General features: G+C 41.6%; 1 protein-coding gene across 1 annotated transcript; it reads left to right on the forward strand.

Annotated features, from left to right (window-relative positions):
• Positions 1-5,779: 5,779 nt before the first annotated feature.
• On the forward strand, positions 5,780-16,983 carry LOC117270728 (uncharacterized). The gene is made up of 6 exons (XM_078173642.1): positions 5,780-5,865; positions 8,845-8,996; positions 9,628-9,756; positions 10,444-10,572; positions 14,195-14,433; positions 14,654-16,983. Exons 2-6 carry the CDS (start codon positions 8,869-8,871, stop codon positions 16,981-16,983), a joined length of 2,955 nt encoding a protein of 984 aa, XP_078029768.1. The 5' UTR covers positions 5,780-5,865; positions 8,845-8,868.
• Positions 16,984-17,527: the final 544 nt, after the last annotated feature.

Raw genomic sequence — 17,527 nt, forward strand, 5'->3', positions numbered from 1 at the left:
TGAGGTCGACCTACCATGAGTCCAGGGACAGCAGACTGTAGAGCACGGGGGCGCCAGGTCAAGTCCGCAGGGGCTCGTCAGTGTGGCGTTCAAGTACACACACAAAATAAATCTCTGAGGTAATACATCACAACAAACAACAAAATGAGTCAGTAAATAAGATAATGATGACACAGGTTAACAATAAATGAAAATCAGTGCACCCTCCATGATGACACAACGACAGCTTGTAATAATGAGTGGGCTCTCTGACTTATTAACTCTGTTAAACTAACATGACGCTGCATTAGCAGAAGGTTGGAAACCATAGACATATATATAATCATAGATGACTCATTCCTGTGGCTACTGTGCGTCAGCGTCGCTGCCATCTTGGGGAGGTCACTGCTGGCTGGCTAGTACTGTTGTGTATGGAGATAAGTCTTCACCAAACTTGGCGTGCTCACTCAAATGTCTCAAAGTGTAATTGGGTCCAAAAATTTACAGCAAAGCAGAAAAACCCAACAGCACTCACTAATAAGTATAATACTGTTTAATATAGTGGATTGAACAGCAACAGTTTCAGCTCATAGTCGTCCTCAGCGTTAAATGGTTTGTGGGCGTGTGTCCCTTTGAACAGAAACCAGCTGGTTCAGATCAACATTAAAAACAATACAAATATGGATCATTCATAAATGAAACCTGAGTGAAACATCGTCTCTCTCTCTCTCTCTATTTATATATATATATATATATACATATATATATATATATAGTGTGTGTGTGTGTGTGTGTGTGTAGCTACAATATCAAGGTTAAAAATACATTTAAAATTCTCAGTCTGTGTCAGAATTTCACAAAGCACAGACTTGTTAAGGTTTTGTTCACTTACCTGTATCGTATTATTCAAGAATAAGACATTAGTAATATTTTAGATAACTTTAATCTCTGAAGCTCCAGCGACCTCCTCTTCTTTTTTTCTGCTCATCACATGGTCACAGTGCCTCCAACAGGCTGGAAGACATCATTACAGCTCAGGGACTCATTTTAAGTAACATGATAATAAATGACATTATTAACCATTATCAAGTTAATAATACCTTCTTTTTTTAAACTCATTTCCTAAACTCATGGTTAAATAGTTGACGGACAGTTTTCAGCCCTACATGTGCCTGCTGCAGTAAATAAACATGATCTTTTTATATATTTTTAAATTAATGTATTTGGACATTGTCAAAAGCTCGCTGTAAGGTTAATTTAGCAGCTGCACTGGAGCTTCAGATTGTTGTTGAGCACTTCAAGGACGTTGGATTGTGACACGGAGACGTCGATGATGATGAGAGGTGAAGTTTAGACTCTAGTATTTAAACATTAATTAAAAAGCACAGCAGGAAACATGAAGTGTGTCGTTTACAGAACAAATCATGGTTTAAAGAAGATCAGTTTTGTGTCTGCAAAAGTATATCAATAAATACTATTTGTTTAATTCTACTTTTGTTGTGTTGGATTTCCCACTACGTTGTTAAGTTATGTCACGTCCTGAATTAATTTTAGAAATAGGATTCAAGTCACTGAAGCTGCTGGGACACACACTGACTGTATTATTTTATTCATCTAATTATTATCTTTATTTAACCAGGAAGTCCCATTAAAATCTGTTTGACAAGAGAGACCTGTCGGAGGCAGCAGCCTGTTGGAGCCATAATGTAGTTTTGTTTATTTATTCTGTCCTTATCTAAACAAGGTAAATATAAATACACGCATGCAGTTCTGAAACTGAACACAGGGTGGAGCACTCGTGTGTGAGGTGCATGTCAGTGGCTCCAGGTGATTCAGGATCAGGTGTGTGGAACAGGAAGCAAACAGTTTGTGACCGTGTTATGGGAACATGTTGAACGCTTCAAGTACTGTGTGTTAAACTGAATATATTCTGAATGGAATAATTATTGAATACAGACAGTGCTGTCTTGCTTCTGTGTCATGGTGAGCGTGTGTACGTTGTATTGAGAATAAATGGATCCAAAAAGATAACACACACACTGGACATTGGTTTAGTCTTAGTCCAGAGCAGATGTCAGAAACAAGTTCACCTGTTCGGCCTCAGTGGCTGGTTTAGACACAGCCGATCAAAACACATTAAAATACAACATATAATACAAAAATCCAAATTATTCAGACACAGCGGCTTTGCAAGAAAAACAAGAACATGTCTCTGTCATCAGCGACCAAACATGGCCGACACATGTCAACAGATTAACAACAGCCACCTTCAGATTTTGGCTGCTGACTTTTGAGCAGCATGTTTGACAGTGCATTTCTTCACTGGATAAAAAAAAAAAGACCAAAACACTTCAGACTTGTGACATCCATCAGATCTGATATTATTTTCACTCATATAAACAGTGTGTATCAAAGTGGATACAATCTGTGCTGTAATTTGACTTTTGACACATTTATTTTCAAAGATGAGATTATTTGGACTTTTTAATCCTTCATGAATTCATTTTATTTTGTGCTATTGTAACTTTATTTGGTGCATGTTGACAGGTCGGCTCTGACTGTACCTGCTAAGTCTCAGAGGGCATCACACATCTCATTACTGACTGACTGAGAGATTTTCTCTGGATGAATTTGACATAATTTAGGATCATGAAATTAATGTCTGATACCTGGTTGTGACTGTGAGCAAATAATATGACCTCAAGCAGTTAAAGGTTTTATAACTGTCGATGAGCTCAGACTGTGACAGTGGATTTATTGTGACTGAAGCTGTGGTGTTTAATCACAGATCTCCAGCAGGGGGCAGCATGCTGTCACTTACTGTTGGTGATGTTGCTGCAGCTGTGAAGCGCTGTCAAACTAACATGTCACAGTGTGACCTCGACTGATCCCGACCTTTATAAGATCAATGGTGTTTTTGTTGTTATTGTTGTTGTTTATTCCTCCTTATGTCCCAGCGAAACAAAAAAACTTCCATATAAAAAAAGTACTGAACGGTTGTTAAGTATTTAATCCCTTCATTACATCTTCAATGAGCATAAATTCAATAATACAAACTTATGAAACAACCCAGGGTTCCTACAGTTTAAAAAAAAACACGTTGTTTTCAAGGGCCTGGAAATGATCTGGAATATAAAATGTACATTGTTTTGGCTGCTGTTTAAAATATGTTCATAAAAACACAAAAACTTGTCAAACATTACAAAACAACTTATCCTAAAGTGACACTTTGCAGAGTACGAATAAGTGCTCGTTATCGGTGGGAATGTCAAACTTGTGAGTAAAGATAGTGAGCGCATGCACTTTGATTTTCCAGAAATAAATATATGGACAAAATTCATCAGTGAAAATGTGTGGGAACCCTGACAACCTTTAATACAACCTGACAGATGAAAACATTTAAAAAATAATTGCTTTAAAAGTCTTTTTACTGCAAATAAATCATAATTCATTCTCTAACATCTATCTCATATTGTTCATAACAGATTTCTCCTTCAGACAGCTGAACTTAAAGGGGAACTAACGTTGTTTTCTGGGCCCTATTTTCCGATCTCCTTTTGTCTAAATGAGTGATAAGATGTTCAATATGTGACATGTCTCCAGTATGAAGCTAGGGCTGACCTGCCTGCAGCCCGTGAGCGCGCGCTATATTAAATAATAGGGCACTCAGACAGCGTCAAACAACGTCAAAATACATCCACTAAAAGTGCATTTTTTTCACACAGATAGGCTCGGATTGTTAGTATAATTATCTGACAACATAACGGAAAGGAGAAATGAACGTGTGTGTTTACCTTTAGCTGGATTCAGACATGTTCCTCTGCCTGTTGCTGCTCCCTCTCTCTCCTCGTCCGCTCTTCAGTTTCAATGAGCTCTGCGTCCGTGTACATACGTGTACTCCGTGTTCAAATAAATACGGGCGCTCATCAAATTCAAATGGCTCAGCAGTCGCGTTTGTAAGCTCGCTCCAGCGGTAACTTCCTGCAACAACTCAAGTCTCGCGAGACCAACTGCCGTAAAACACCATAGACTGTATAGTAAAACACCGAAGAAGAAGAAGAAGAATCTCGCGAGACGTGATATTTCAGAGCCAGACTTTCACTCTCTGAGTGAGTGTTTTGATTTGCAACAACAAACATGTCCGAATTTTTACCTGATTTTGACCAACTGGATCTGGATGAGCCATTTGAATTTGATAAGTGCCCTATTATTTAATATAGCGCGCGCTCACGGGCTGCAGGCAGGTCAGCCCTAGCTTCATACTGGAGAAATGTCACATATTGAACATCCTATCACTCATTTAGACAAAAGGAGATCAGAAAATAGGGCCCAGGTTGAAAACAACGTTAGTTCCCCTTTAATGAAGTTTCTCTCCAAAAACGTAATTTTACTGAATTGCAGTGAACACATCATGAGAATGTTAAAATTAACGTTCACCTAATACTCATTTTTTACCGAAAACAGCTTGATTGAGAAAAAGTTCATTGCAACCTCCATCAGCTGCTAGTTATGGTGACTGGCTAAATGCTAACTGCTAACAGCTAATTGCTAACAGCTGAGCGCTAACAGCTGAGTGCTGACAGCTAACGTTAACTAGCTCTCCTTCTGCTGATGTCAATGTGGATTTGTTGTCCACAACAGGAGCATCCGTCCTCTGATGCGTCGATGTTTATGTTTTATTTAAGAAGGGTCAGTTTCATTTACAGGGACACGAGTTAGCTAAAAGCTAATTTTCATCATCGGCCACTTTACATTTTGTTAACAGGCGTCCAAGAATACACAGCGCACAATAGTTAAAGACGATCAGTTAAACATGAACGAGTCCAGCATATAAAATACAGTTTGGCCCTGATCACACAGGAAGTGTTTCAGCAGCTGGAGGCTTTTTGTAATGAGAGTAGTTTTAATGAAAATGAATCACAGCTGTGAAGATTTACGCTCTGCAGCAGGAGTGTGTGTAGATTTTATTTTATCTCATGATGATATGGACAGGAAACATGTTTCAGCGTCTCAGAGAGGACGATTAGAGGAACTGTGTGAACACACTGGAGGCTCGAGGACCACAGGGTTGGACACGCTGTCTCTGACCCTCCTGAGGTCCAGTTTGGTCCCCGTATGTCAGTGCGACCCTGATTCTGAACATCATTCAGCGTGTGATATCACAGTTTCAGCAGCAGAGCAGATCAGTGTCTCTGCAGAGCTGCTGCTTCCTGACCCAGTTTGCCTGCTTGACTTGACTGGGTTGTTCCCAGTGCTGCTGTGGGACGTCCCTGCTGGGTCCTGAGTTTACGTGTTGTGTCTGATCTGTGACACCGTCTGTTCAATCGCAGCACAGACAAACAGCTAAAAACATGAACGTCTCATCGTGTGTTATACAGGACGGGCTGTTCAGTCAGCTGTTAGCTTCTTCTTCTGTTAGCTAACTACGGCCATGAACATTTTGATAGCAACGGTTGCCAAGCCCTGATTTAATCTTGAAAATTTCAGTATCTGAGTTCAGATAAGTTTCACTTTCTCTTTAGTTTTAAATGGTCATGTTTCAGTGAAGAGTCTCGTGTTTGTGAAGATAAGTTTGATGTAATAAATGAGCTCTGTGAGACTTTGTAAACAGATGTTTTGATGGAGTTGGACTGTTGTTAGAGTGTTCCCCAATCAATCAATAAATCAATGTATTTGTCATTTTCTACAGAGAAATAAAAAATGAGAGCTGACGCTGTGTGACTGACTCCTCCTCCTCCTCCTCCTCCTCCTCCTCCTCCCTCCTAATCTGTTTTCTAGTTTCATTTCCTCAAACACAGGAAACAGGGAAGGGCTCTGGTCGTAAAGGGTGATGTCAGTTTGTTCAGACTTCAGTTTGAGCTCCACACAGCAGGACGTCTGAGGCAGGTGAGTGTTACCTGATATCATTGCCTTTATTCTGCTGATCTGTGCTGAAGAATTGTTTCGATTATATTGTGAGAAAGGACACACCTGATTGATGTCACATCTGAGAGCACAAAGTGACGTCTGCAAATGTTTGTCTTTTGTCTTTTTCTGAGTTATCACAGTTACATAGTGAAAATAGAGGAACTGAACAGTGTCTGTCTGAAGTCAGATTATTTGTTGGATTTCAAACAGAGTCAGAGTTTATTGTTTAGTCCAGTCTGTGGTTTGACTCAGGGGGAAATTGTAATAGTAATAATTCAAGGTTTTATGTCATCATTAGAGACACTCAAATAATATTAAACATATACTGAAATATACTCAGTAGGTCAAAGTAAATTCAGGGGTCTTATCTCTGCTGCTGAATGTGATATTATCATATCATTTATGTCTAAACTTTGGTTTTGTATTATCACATTTTTCATATTGATTGATCTTGATATTTATCCTGATGATAAAATGATGATATTAAGAGAAAGGATGCTACAAAATCTGATATAATTTACATAAAATTATCTCAAGAGCTATTCCTAAACATGACACTAAAAGTCGTGCTTTGACTGAGCTAACAAACACTCTGTCGCCTGCTAGCTGAGCAACACTGCTAGCTTCTCTCAGGGACTTCAATTCAAACAGGTGCAAACACTGGTTGATGTTACTCTGGCTGGCTAGCAATGTTAGCTATCTGTTAGCTAGAGTGACCCACTGCCCCAAATACAGGTGTAAGACATTAAAACACTGTCTCAAAATGTGTTCTACTGGAAAGACAACATACTTCTGTTTTTTTGTGATCAATTTTTTATTGATGATTTATGATAGCAACATGATCACAGCACTGACACAGAGGGCATCGAGAATGGAAGCAGTGCAACAAGAGTTTCTTTACCCTTCCTGTCCTCTTATTTTCCTTCCCAGCAACCACTTCCCCCCTCTGACCACTGACATGGTGGATCAAAAATAAAGTGTGTATAAGTAAAAGGACAAAAAGAACAACGACAAAATAAATAGATGAATAAATACTAAAAAGAAAACCCACAAAAACAAAACAAAAAAAAGAGGATAAACATACCATAAGAACGTTACTAGTGTAACCTACCCTAACCCCTTCCCCTTGTTACCCAGGAATCCTGTTATCTTTATAAACCAACAACATTAAGACATTTGATGACACATAATAATGCTAATTTCCTCCATCATTCACAATGATATCCACAGAAATAGCAATTAGCATACATAGAAGTATATGTATATCTATAAAAAATGAATAAAGAATGTACATACAGTATGTAAAGTATTCTGGACATGCAAGCAAAATAGCAAACACATGGAATCATAGGTAAAAGACAGTTGACCAAAGGTTATAATAGTGCACTAATTTTCTCAAGTAAATTTATGTTTCGTGCTTTGGCATAATGTAAACGTGCTGTGAAAAGCTCCAAGTGTGCAATATCCTGGAATGAAGAGAGCCACTCCCTCACCGACAGTCTGTGTGGTGGTTTCCACCGGCAAGCGACCATCCTTTTGGCCGCTGTAAGACCAGCTAGCAGTAGGCGCCTTTCATTGGTGGTTAGCTCTAGGGAGGAAGTGTCTGAGTAACAGCAGACACTGTGAGTGAGGGATGGCTCGCTCCAAGATGTTAGACATAACATAACTTTTTTTTTTTTTTTTTTTTTTTTTTTTGTTACATTTTTTGGGGATATATTTTGGGACAGTGAGCCGAGATAATTTGAAGTGTACAAATTTACTATCAATCAATCAATCAATCAATCAATTTCAATCAATTTTATTTATAAAGCCCAATATCACAAATCACAATTTGCCTCACAGGGCTTTACAGCATACGACATCCCTCTGTCCTTATGACCCTCACAGCTGATCAGGAAAAACTCCCCAAAAAACCCTTTAACGGGGGAATTACCGCGGTCTTTATATTTATATTTAGCTGCGAGGAGCTCTGAACCATCCAGCGTTTAAAGTCGAGGATGCAGCTGTTGTTGATTTGATAAAAGTCATTGTGGTTAAAAGAAAGATACAACTGTGTGTCATCTGTGTACGAACTGAAACTTACATTACCCTCCTGAGACATCAGCTTGTGTTTGGTCTGCATTTCAAATAGGACCTGATAAGTATTAAAAAAACACTGTCTTTGAACAGGAAGTAGTTCTGGAGAAAAAAATTGATGCCCTCATGTGAGGATGTTTTTGTTCATTTGTTTGTTTTGTAAGTCTGGATGGATTTTCCTCGTTTCATATTCCGAGCAATGAATGTCCTTTTGTCTGTAGAGACAGTCTGTCACACCTGATTGGTCCCAACGTACTTAAACGAGACCATTATGAAAGCTTGTTGCTGTTGCTTAAATTGGTAAATTTGTTGCCATATCAAACTACAAACTTCATTAATCACAAATAAACAAGTTTCAACTATTAAATCTGATCAGGTTTTGGACCTTGTCCACTTATGTGTCAGGATCGGCTGCAGACTGACTTGGCAGAGATGGCTGCCATCTTGTTTTAACATGTACTAATGTATTGTCCTCTCACTACCACTAGATGGCACAAAAAGTGTCCATGATTGACAGGTCGTCACAACAGGTCTGAGTGAAGCAGAATGTAGTATGAGGTGCAGCAAACCCAGAATGTGATGTCCTCATATGATGAGTCAGGGTCTCAGGAGGTTATGTCTGCTGATGACACGCCACAGGGGTAATGCAGAGAGAAACAGTAGTGGTTCAAGGACAGAGCCCTGAGGTGCCCCACAGATCATCTTCACAATAGATAAGCAGGAGTTTCCAAAAGAGGTTGTTAAGTAGACGTCAGATGAGACACATATCAATAGCAGGTGTAAATATATAAAGGATAAATCATATTTAGATTAACGATGTATGTTTTTGATCAAACTAAAGTAAAAATAAATTTATAGTGTGTGTGTGTGTGTGTGTTTCAGGTGTTTTCCTCTCAGATTGAGAAGATGAGTGATTTAGGAGAAGCAGAGGACAGAGCAGTGTCTCCCGTCCCCAGCTGTCTGTCCATGCAGAGTGATCAGTCCAAAGGAAACCCTCTACACTTCAGTGATGAAGCTGAACCCTCAGACACACAGTAAGAAACTCTTCCTCCTGTAAAGTGAAGATTCAGTTATTTAATGTTATCTGATGTCCTACACCACAGCTGCGTTCTGTCATAATTACATAAAGGTTTTTTAATTGTATGCAGTCACAGTCTACAGGTATCCCTGTCAAATGTTTCTGGACCTGATCTGAGTCCTTTAAAAAGAGTTTCTGCTGATACAGAATCTGACTTGGTATTTTACCTATCTGTTGACTACAGAGGATCTGACACACTGAAACTACAGCTGTAGCCACTAAAACTGACACATCTTATTTTTACAAGCTACTTGAGCCATAAATTGGTTCAAGGTACAAAGTTCAGCCACTTTATTACAATTGTACACCACAATCTCACAATAAACTGCAGGTGAATCCCCTCCACACTGAACACACACACACTCCATGTATACACAGATATTTAAATAAAATAGAATAAAACATTAGAACAGAACAAAGTACATAAAAGTAGAACGAATGGAAGAAAGAAGAAAAACTGAATTATATTTACAGAGAAGATAAACAGTTATGGGAGAAATAAACAAAAGTATTTGTTGTTGTAAATCTTGATCATGCTAACGTTAGCTCTGCTCTTCTAATGATAAAAACATTTGTTGTTTCCACAGACAGAAAACAGAGTCTCCAGTATCCAGCTCTCTGTCCATGAAGAGTGACTTTTCCAAAGAGGAACCTCCATACTTCAGTAATGAACCTGGACCCTCAGACACAAAGCATCATGGGAGACGGTTTCTACTGTAAGCTGACCTGAAGATGACTCAGTGTTTAATGTTATCTGACGCTCTGCACCTCGACTCTGTTCTTATATTTTTACATGAGGTGTGTCTATTCAGGCCCTCAGGATAACCTGATCAAAAAAAATTTTGAGGCCCTGTCCGAGTCCAACCTGATACTTATATTAAGCTAAATGTTAATCTGTAGAAACAGTTATCTGTATATGAATGCAGAATCTGTTGTTAAGGGAACAGGAGTTTAGAATCAGAAGCGTTCTGGTTTCCATTTGTAGTGTTGACCAGTCATGTTTGAGCAGGGTTTGGTCACATGCAGGACAGGTAAACAGTCCATGTGGAGAGCCAAGGAGACGAATCACACTGGTCAAAATGCAGTCTCTTAACCGAATGGCTAATGTTTGACAAAGATTTATCTGTTTTTCTAATTCATCTGGATTCATATGCCACTGGATACTTGTGAAATATTTTGGTTGTAAATATTGTCTCTCAACTTCAACTCCATTTTCACGTCTCGAGTTGCTAATCAGATCTTGAACAATGACTAGCGCACAGGTGAGGAAGTCTCAGCTTGTATGATTGATTAAGATAAACAGTTATGGGAGAAATAAACAAAAGTATTTGTTGTTGTAAATCTTGATCATGCTAACGTTAGCTCTGCTCTTCTAATGATAAAAACATTTGTTGTTTCCACAGACAGAAAACAGAGTCTCCAGTATCCAGCTCTCTGTCCATGAAGAGTGACTTTTCCAAAGAGGAACCTCCATACTTCAGTAATGAACCTGGACCCTCAGACACAAAGCATCATGGGAGACGGTTTCTACTGTAAGCTGACCTGAAGACGATTTGGCATTTAGTGTTTTCAAACTTTTCTATAATTTTTCTGTTCACATTGTTACAATATGTGAAGCAGGAGCTGATATCTAAACAAACATGCTGATGATTTGTCTCTGACGCAAAGAAAACTGAGTCTGAAATTATAGAGAGAAGCTGCTGTAAAATCTGTGGCACAGTTTTATTGGACACACACAGTAGAGAGTGAAATAAACAGTGAGAGAAAAAGGGAAATGATCATAAAGAAAAACAGAAATTAAAAAATGGCTCAGCATCACAACACGATACAAAAACCTGGGACGTGATTGAAGCAGCAGTTAATACTTATTAAGTGTTACTACTTTATCCTGTTGCTGCACCAGCCTCCACCTTTCCTTACTGATAGCAGTGTCATATCAGGTTGATGTTGAGCCACCATGTCCAGCCCTGTCCTGCGCCACATTCCGAACAAAGACCTGGTGCTTCTATCAAGCTTCTTTCTACTTGACTACCCTCCACTTCCTTCATATTCTCATGGCATGAGGCCACCTTCAGGCTGTAGTTGAATACATTCCCAAGACTATTCACTGTTTTTCCATGACAGATGGGAACTGATCTTCTCTTACTCTGAATTAGTGACCCTTGGTCTCTTCAAAACTGAGGGACGGGACTTTGCAGGTTTTAAACTTTTGCATGCCGATGACATGAGCTTTCTAGACCTTGGAGGATCCACCTGGCTCCTGGCACTGCTGGTGTTGTTACCATCCATGAAGGCTCTGATTGGTGGTTGCCTTACTCTCGACTTCCTGAGGGGCCCTGGCACTCTATTTCTGCTGGCTTGAACAGCATGTTCTTTGCTAGTGCAAAGAGAGAGATGGTGTACCTGGTGATCACAACTTCCAGCTGGTTCCAGTCAGATGCTAGAGGCCAGAAAAGATCCTTGAGCTGAACTTGCTGTAAAAGTCCAGAATGGAGTCTTTCACCTTCTGGGATATGTGGCGTTTCTAAAGTGCAGCCTTGACCAGCTTGTGGGTTATTGAGCCATAGGCTTTGGTAAGATCTAGCCACAGTATAGCCAGGTCCCCTTTGCCCTCTCTTACCTCCCTGATAAGCTGGGTCACCACGCCTGTGTGTTCAAGATGCCTATTTAACCCCGGTATGCCTCCCTTTTGTACTGATGTGTCAATGTAGTTGTTACTCAGCAAAAAGGTAGAGAGTCTCTTGGCCACCAGCTGAAGAAGACCTTGCATGGAGATGATCAAAAATTCAGTAATCTCAAATCTCTTCTCATATGGTATATAAACCTCCTCTCAGCATATCTTAATGACTGGCCGACCTTCCGTCGCCTCTAGATCACCTTTGAGGCCCTCCAAAGCCAGTGGAGTAGCCTCAGGCAGCTCTTATAGACCTTTTAGGGCACTCCACTCAGGGTCCGGGAGGCGTACAGGTCCTTGAGGGAGAGCAGATTGCAGCCAATCACCTTCTTGGTGGAGCGAATGATACACTGCGGTCTGCTTTTGTCCTTGGCAGTGGCAGCAGCCTACCAGATGGTGATGGAGGAGGTGAGGATGGACTCAATGATGGCAGAGTAGAAGTGCACCATCACTGTCTTTGGCAGGTTGAACTTCTTTAGCTGCCACAGGAAGTACATCCTCTGATGTGCTTTCTTTGTAAGGGAGCTGACGTTCAGCTCCCACTTGAGGTCCTGGGGGTTTGGTGGTCCTCAGGAAGCGAAATGACTCGACAGTGTCGACTGGGGAATCATACAGGGTGATGTGGGTGGGCAGGGCTGGGTTCTTCCTGAAGTCTACAACCATCTCCACTATCTTAAGTGCGTTGAGCTCCAGGTTGTTCAGCCTGCACCAGGTCACCAGGTGGTCAATCTCCCACCTGTTGGTGGACTCATCCTCGTCAGAGATGAGTCCAATGAGGGTGGTGTCGTCCGCGAACTTCAAGAGCTTGACGGACTGATGACTGGAGGTGCAGCTGTTGGTGTACAGGAAGAAGAGCAGAGGAGAAAGAACACAGCCTTGGGGGGATCAAGTGTTGATAGTCCGGTGTCAGAAACATGTCTCCCCAACTTCATGTGCTGCCTCCTGTCAGACAGGAAGTCAGTAATCCACCTGCACGTGGAGTCAGGCACACTCAGCTGGGAGAGCTTGTCCTGTAGCAGAGATGGGATGATTGTATTGAAGGCAGAGCTGAAGTCCACAAACAGGATCCTGGCAAAGGTTCCTGGGGAGTCCAGACGCTGGAGGGTGAAGAGGGTGAAGAGCTGCTAGGTCAGTCTTCTCACCCTCTCCTGCCTTCTTGTACTGCATCTTGACCTCTTTGAGTTCTCCCCTGATCTGCTGGATTTCTCTGTAGTTTGTAGCATAGGCTGATGGTGTGAACCTGGCTGCCTCTGTAGCTCAGCTGTAGTGTTTACTATGATGGTGGCCATAGTTTTCATTTGGCGGTCGACTTCCCCTTTGGCAGTTTGTTTCAAGATGTGACTTAGGTCTTTGTCCAACTGGTGCCACTCAGCTTTCTTTGTGGGGACCATTGGAGCCATTTGATCCTTGTTTGGGCCAGTGGAGCACAGGCAGCTGATAAGGATGTCGCTTGGAGGCAGTGCTGCTGGATGGAGAAGCAGCCACTGGAATCTTGGGTATGGGAGGCTCTGGGCACTGTGGGTTTCCCCCTGAGCCTGCGTCCTCCTGCATCTCAGCAGAAGTTGCTTCTGTGCCCTGTGTTGTCACTTCCACTGTCAAGGCTCTAATCCAGGCCTGGCACATCTTTAATCCCCTCATGTTATTGCAGGTTTTGCCGAAGATGCACTGCATTCTTCATGTTGTTAATCCATTGTCCTGTGTCATTAACCTTGGGTCCATCTGGCAGACTGTTGTTATTGTTCTCTATTACACATTACATGATGGACCTATCCACTTGACCTACCTTACAGTATGGGTAATGTATTAAAAACTTTGGGACTGTGTAACCCATAATCAGATGGACTGTTTCAACATCAAGTGGGCCACAGCTGTCGAGTCTTTCTTTTTTTTAACTTACAATTTATTTTTTTTTCAACATTGCTAGTTGTGGCCTGGCATTTGCCAGAATTGCCTGATGACCAGTCCAAGCCTGCCATGAGATATTAGAACTGCAGTGATTGTGTGAATAAAATGCAGAAACATGGGTGTCAGGACCTGGTCTAAATCAAGCTCTTTGCACTCCCAGGTGCTCTTGTTGGATGGTGTTCATAACGCTGGAAAGTTTTTGTTAGATTTGCGACAGCCTGGAGAGACTGCTCACAGAACTGACTATAGACTGTGCTCTGTCTTTGCAGAGAGTTGTGAGCTTTGCAAACACCATGGTAGTACTTTAATATAGTTACAAGGTAGAGGTATGGGATTTGGCCTCTGAGGTGTGTGGTTTTGATCCATTAATTCAAGAGCTCCTCTCTCATATTTGAACAGTAATTTACATTTGTGTTGTTGACAAAAGTTGATTTGCTGCAGAACCACCACTGCTCCACTCAGCTTAGTTTTGGCAAGGTGCTGGAAACATCAAGAAGTGCAAACCAGTAGACAAGATATCTGCGCACCTACATGTATGCAGTGTTTCACTTGAAAGAATGTGTTCATCTCCACAGAGAGAAGAAGAAGAGGACTCATGCTTCTGTGGTGGAACAGTCGTCCTGCTGTGCTTTGTGTCAGGACGTCCTGAAGGATCCAGTCTCTACCAGCTGTGGACACTGGTTTTGCAGACAGTGCATCACCTCCTACTGGGACCAGTTGTCTTCATCAGGAGACTACTCCTGTCCCCAGTGTGGACAAAGATCCAGAACAAGAGCTGGATTGCAGACAGCCAGTCAGACCAGCACTGTACAAAGTAAGACTGTCCATCTGTCTGCTGATGTCTTCATGTCTGAAAACAAGATTCTTCTTGGTTTATTTGTGTGTTGTACAGCACAAACATTAAGATTTGTATAAAAATCATAAAATTTAAAACATTTTACTTTTTATGTCACTTCTTTTAGTGTTGGTCATGAAAAGAACTAAAGATTCTCTCAAATATTTTTGTTCAATCTCACATTGTTCCCCTCTTTCAGTGGACGTTAGTCTGCAGGAGGTTTTAGATGAACATAAGATCAGTCTGAAGAGGAGATGTGAACATGTGACTGAAGGAACTGATGAAACAGGAAGTGAAACCTGCCTCAACAGGATCTACACTGAGCTCTACATCACAGAGGGACAGAGTGAAGAGGTTAATACCCAACATGAGGTGAGGCAGCTTGAGACAACTTCCAAGATGAAGACCCTCCATGACACTCCAATCAAGTGTCATGACATCTTTAAAGCCTTACCTGGTCAACAGAAACACATCAGAGTCGTTCTGACCAACGGCGTCGCTGGCGTTGGAAAAACCTTCTCCGTACGGAAGTTTACTCTGGACTGGGCCGAGGGTTTGGAAAACCAAGATGTCAGTCTGGTGATTCCACTTTCATTCAGGGAATTAAACTTGATCAGAGATGAGAAGTACAGTCTTCTCAAGCTGCTCCGTGTTTTCCATCCAACATTACAGAAGGTCACAGCAGAGGAGCTCGCTGTCTGGAAAGTTCTGTTCATCTTTGACGGCCTGGATGAAAACAGACTGTCTCTGGATTTCAAGAACAAGAGGGTCGTGTCTGATGTCACACAGAAGTCATCAGTCAACATGCTGTTGACAAACCTCATCCAGGGGAATCTGCTTCCCTCGGCTCTGGTCTGGATAACTTCCCGACCTGCAGCAGCCAATCAGATCCCTCCTGCATGTGTTGACAGGGTAACAGAAGTACGAGGCTTCACTGACGCCCAGAAGGAAGAGTACTTCAGGAGGAGAGTCAGTGATGAAGAGCTGTCCAGCAAAACTATCTCCCATATCAAGACCTCCAGGAGCCTCCACATCATGTGTCTAATCCCAGTCTTCTGCTGGATCACTGCTACAGTTCTGGATCACATGTTGACTACAGAGCAGAGCGGAGAGCTGCCCAAGACCCTGACTGACATGTACTCACACTTCTTGCTGGTTCAGACAAAGAGAAAGAAGCAGAAGTATGATGAGGGACAAGAGACAAGTCCTCAGGAGCTGACGGAGGCTGACAAGGAAGTTCTTCTGAAGCTGGGGAGGCTGGCGTTCGAACAGCTGGAGAAAGGAAACATCATGTTCTACCAAGAAGACCTGGAGAAGTGTGGTCTGGATGTCACAGAGGCCTCTGTGTTCTCAGGAATTTGTACAGAGATCTTCAAAAAAGAAAGTGTGATCTTTGGTAAAACTGTCTACAGCTTTGTTCATCTGAGCGTTCAGGAGTTTCTAGCTGCAGTCTACCTGTTCCACTGTTACACAAACAAGAACACAGAGGTACTGAGGGCTTTTTTTGGGGAAAAGAAGAGCCACTCATCCCAGAAAAGGTCTGGTCATCAAACTGATGATGATTATTACGACCAAGACGATCTAGATGATTATTACGACCAAGATGATCTAGATGATTATTACGACCAAGACGATCGAGATGATTTTTACGACCAAGACGATCCAGATGACTACGACCAAGATGATCGAGATGATTTCTATGACCAAGATGATCGAGATGATTATTATGACCAAGACGATCGAGATGATTTCTATGACCAAGATGATCGAGATGATTATTACGACCAAGACAATCGAGATGACTACGACCGAGACGATCGAGATGATTTCTATGACCAAGATGATCGAGATGATTATTATGACCAAGACGATCGAGATGATTTCTATGACCAAGATGATCGAGATGATTATTACGACCAAGACGATCGAGATGACTACGACCGAGATGATCGAGATGATTTCTATGACCAAGATGACCGAGATGATTATTACGACCAAGACGATCGAGATGATTACGACCAAGATGATGGAGATGTTGATCATTACGTAGACACAGTCTCATCACTGGATGACTTCCTGAAGAGAGCCATGGAAAAATCCCTCAAAAGTAAAAATGGCCACCTGGACCTGTTTGTTCGCTTCCTTTATGGCCTTGCTCTAGAGTCCAACCAGAGGCTCTTAGGAGGCCTGCTGGGTCCGACAAACAACAGTCCACAAGTCATCCAGAGAGCCATGAACGACCTGAAGAAGATGAACCTGGACAAGATCTCTCCTGACAGAAGCATCAACATCTTCCACTGTCTGACGGAGATGAACGACCACTCAGTTCATCAGGAGATCCAAGAGTTCTTGAAGTCAGGGAGCAGATCGAAGAAGGAACTCTCTGTGATCCACTGCTCAGCTCTGGCCTACATGCTTCAGATGTCAGAGGAGGTTCTGGACGAGTTGGACCTGAAGAAATACAACACATCAGAGGACGGACGACTGAGACTGATTCCAGCTGTGAGGAACTGCAGAAAGGCTGTGTAAGTGCATGTGTGATTATTGACAAATGAAATCAATGAAGAGTTGAGTTCTCAAATGTCGACACGCTTGTGATGCACCTGTCAAAAATGTTTGGTTTTGTCATGAGTTGTTAAGAAGGTGTTGAATTTTTAGTTGATTAAGTCTGCCTTTATTTGTAATTATTCTTCAATTTCAGAGTTTATTTTCAATCTCTGAGATATCCTCCTTTGTATGATGATACCTTAATTAAAATCTGCCAAAGGAAGTTCAGTTATGAAATTGTGCTGCCTTTTATCCTAACAGACAGCCGTCAGTGGACACCAGCTGCAGTTCAGAGACTATTGTCAGATCTACAATCTTAAATAGTCTCAAGGGACACACGCTATAGTGTCGTGGAGGGTATAAGCAGGTATTCAGGATATACCCATCTCTCTTTCTGGCTGTTTACAGTGTCCCCACCTATCAGCCAAAAAGCCATTGGAATCTATACGAGAGTATACCCAGTTCCTCCTCTGTAACTTACCCATCTACCTAGTAATATACCATCCTCATTAACTATCACTACACC

This window comes from Epinephelus lanceolatus, chromosome 13 (genome assembly GCF_041903045.1).
Source record: "Epinephelus lanceolatus isolate andai-2023 chromosome 13, ASM4190304v1, whole genome shotgun sequence".
Lineage (NCBI taxonomy): Eukaryota > Metazoa > Chordata > Actinopteri > Perciformes > Serranidae > Epinephelus > Epinephelus lanceolatus.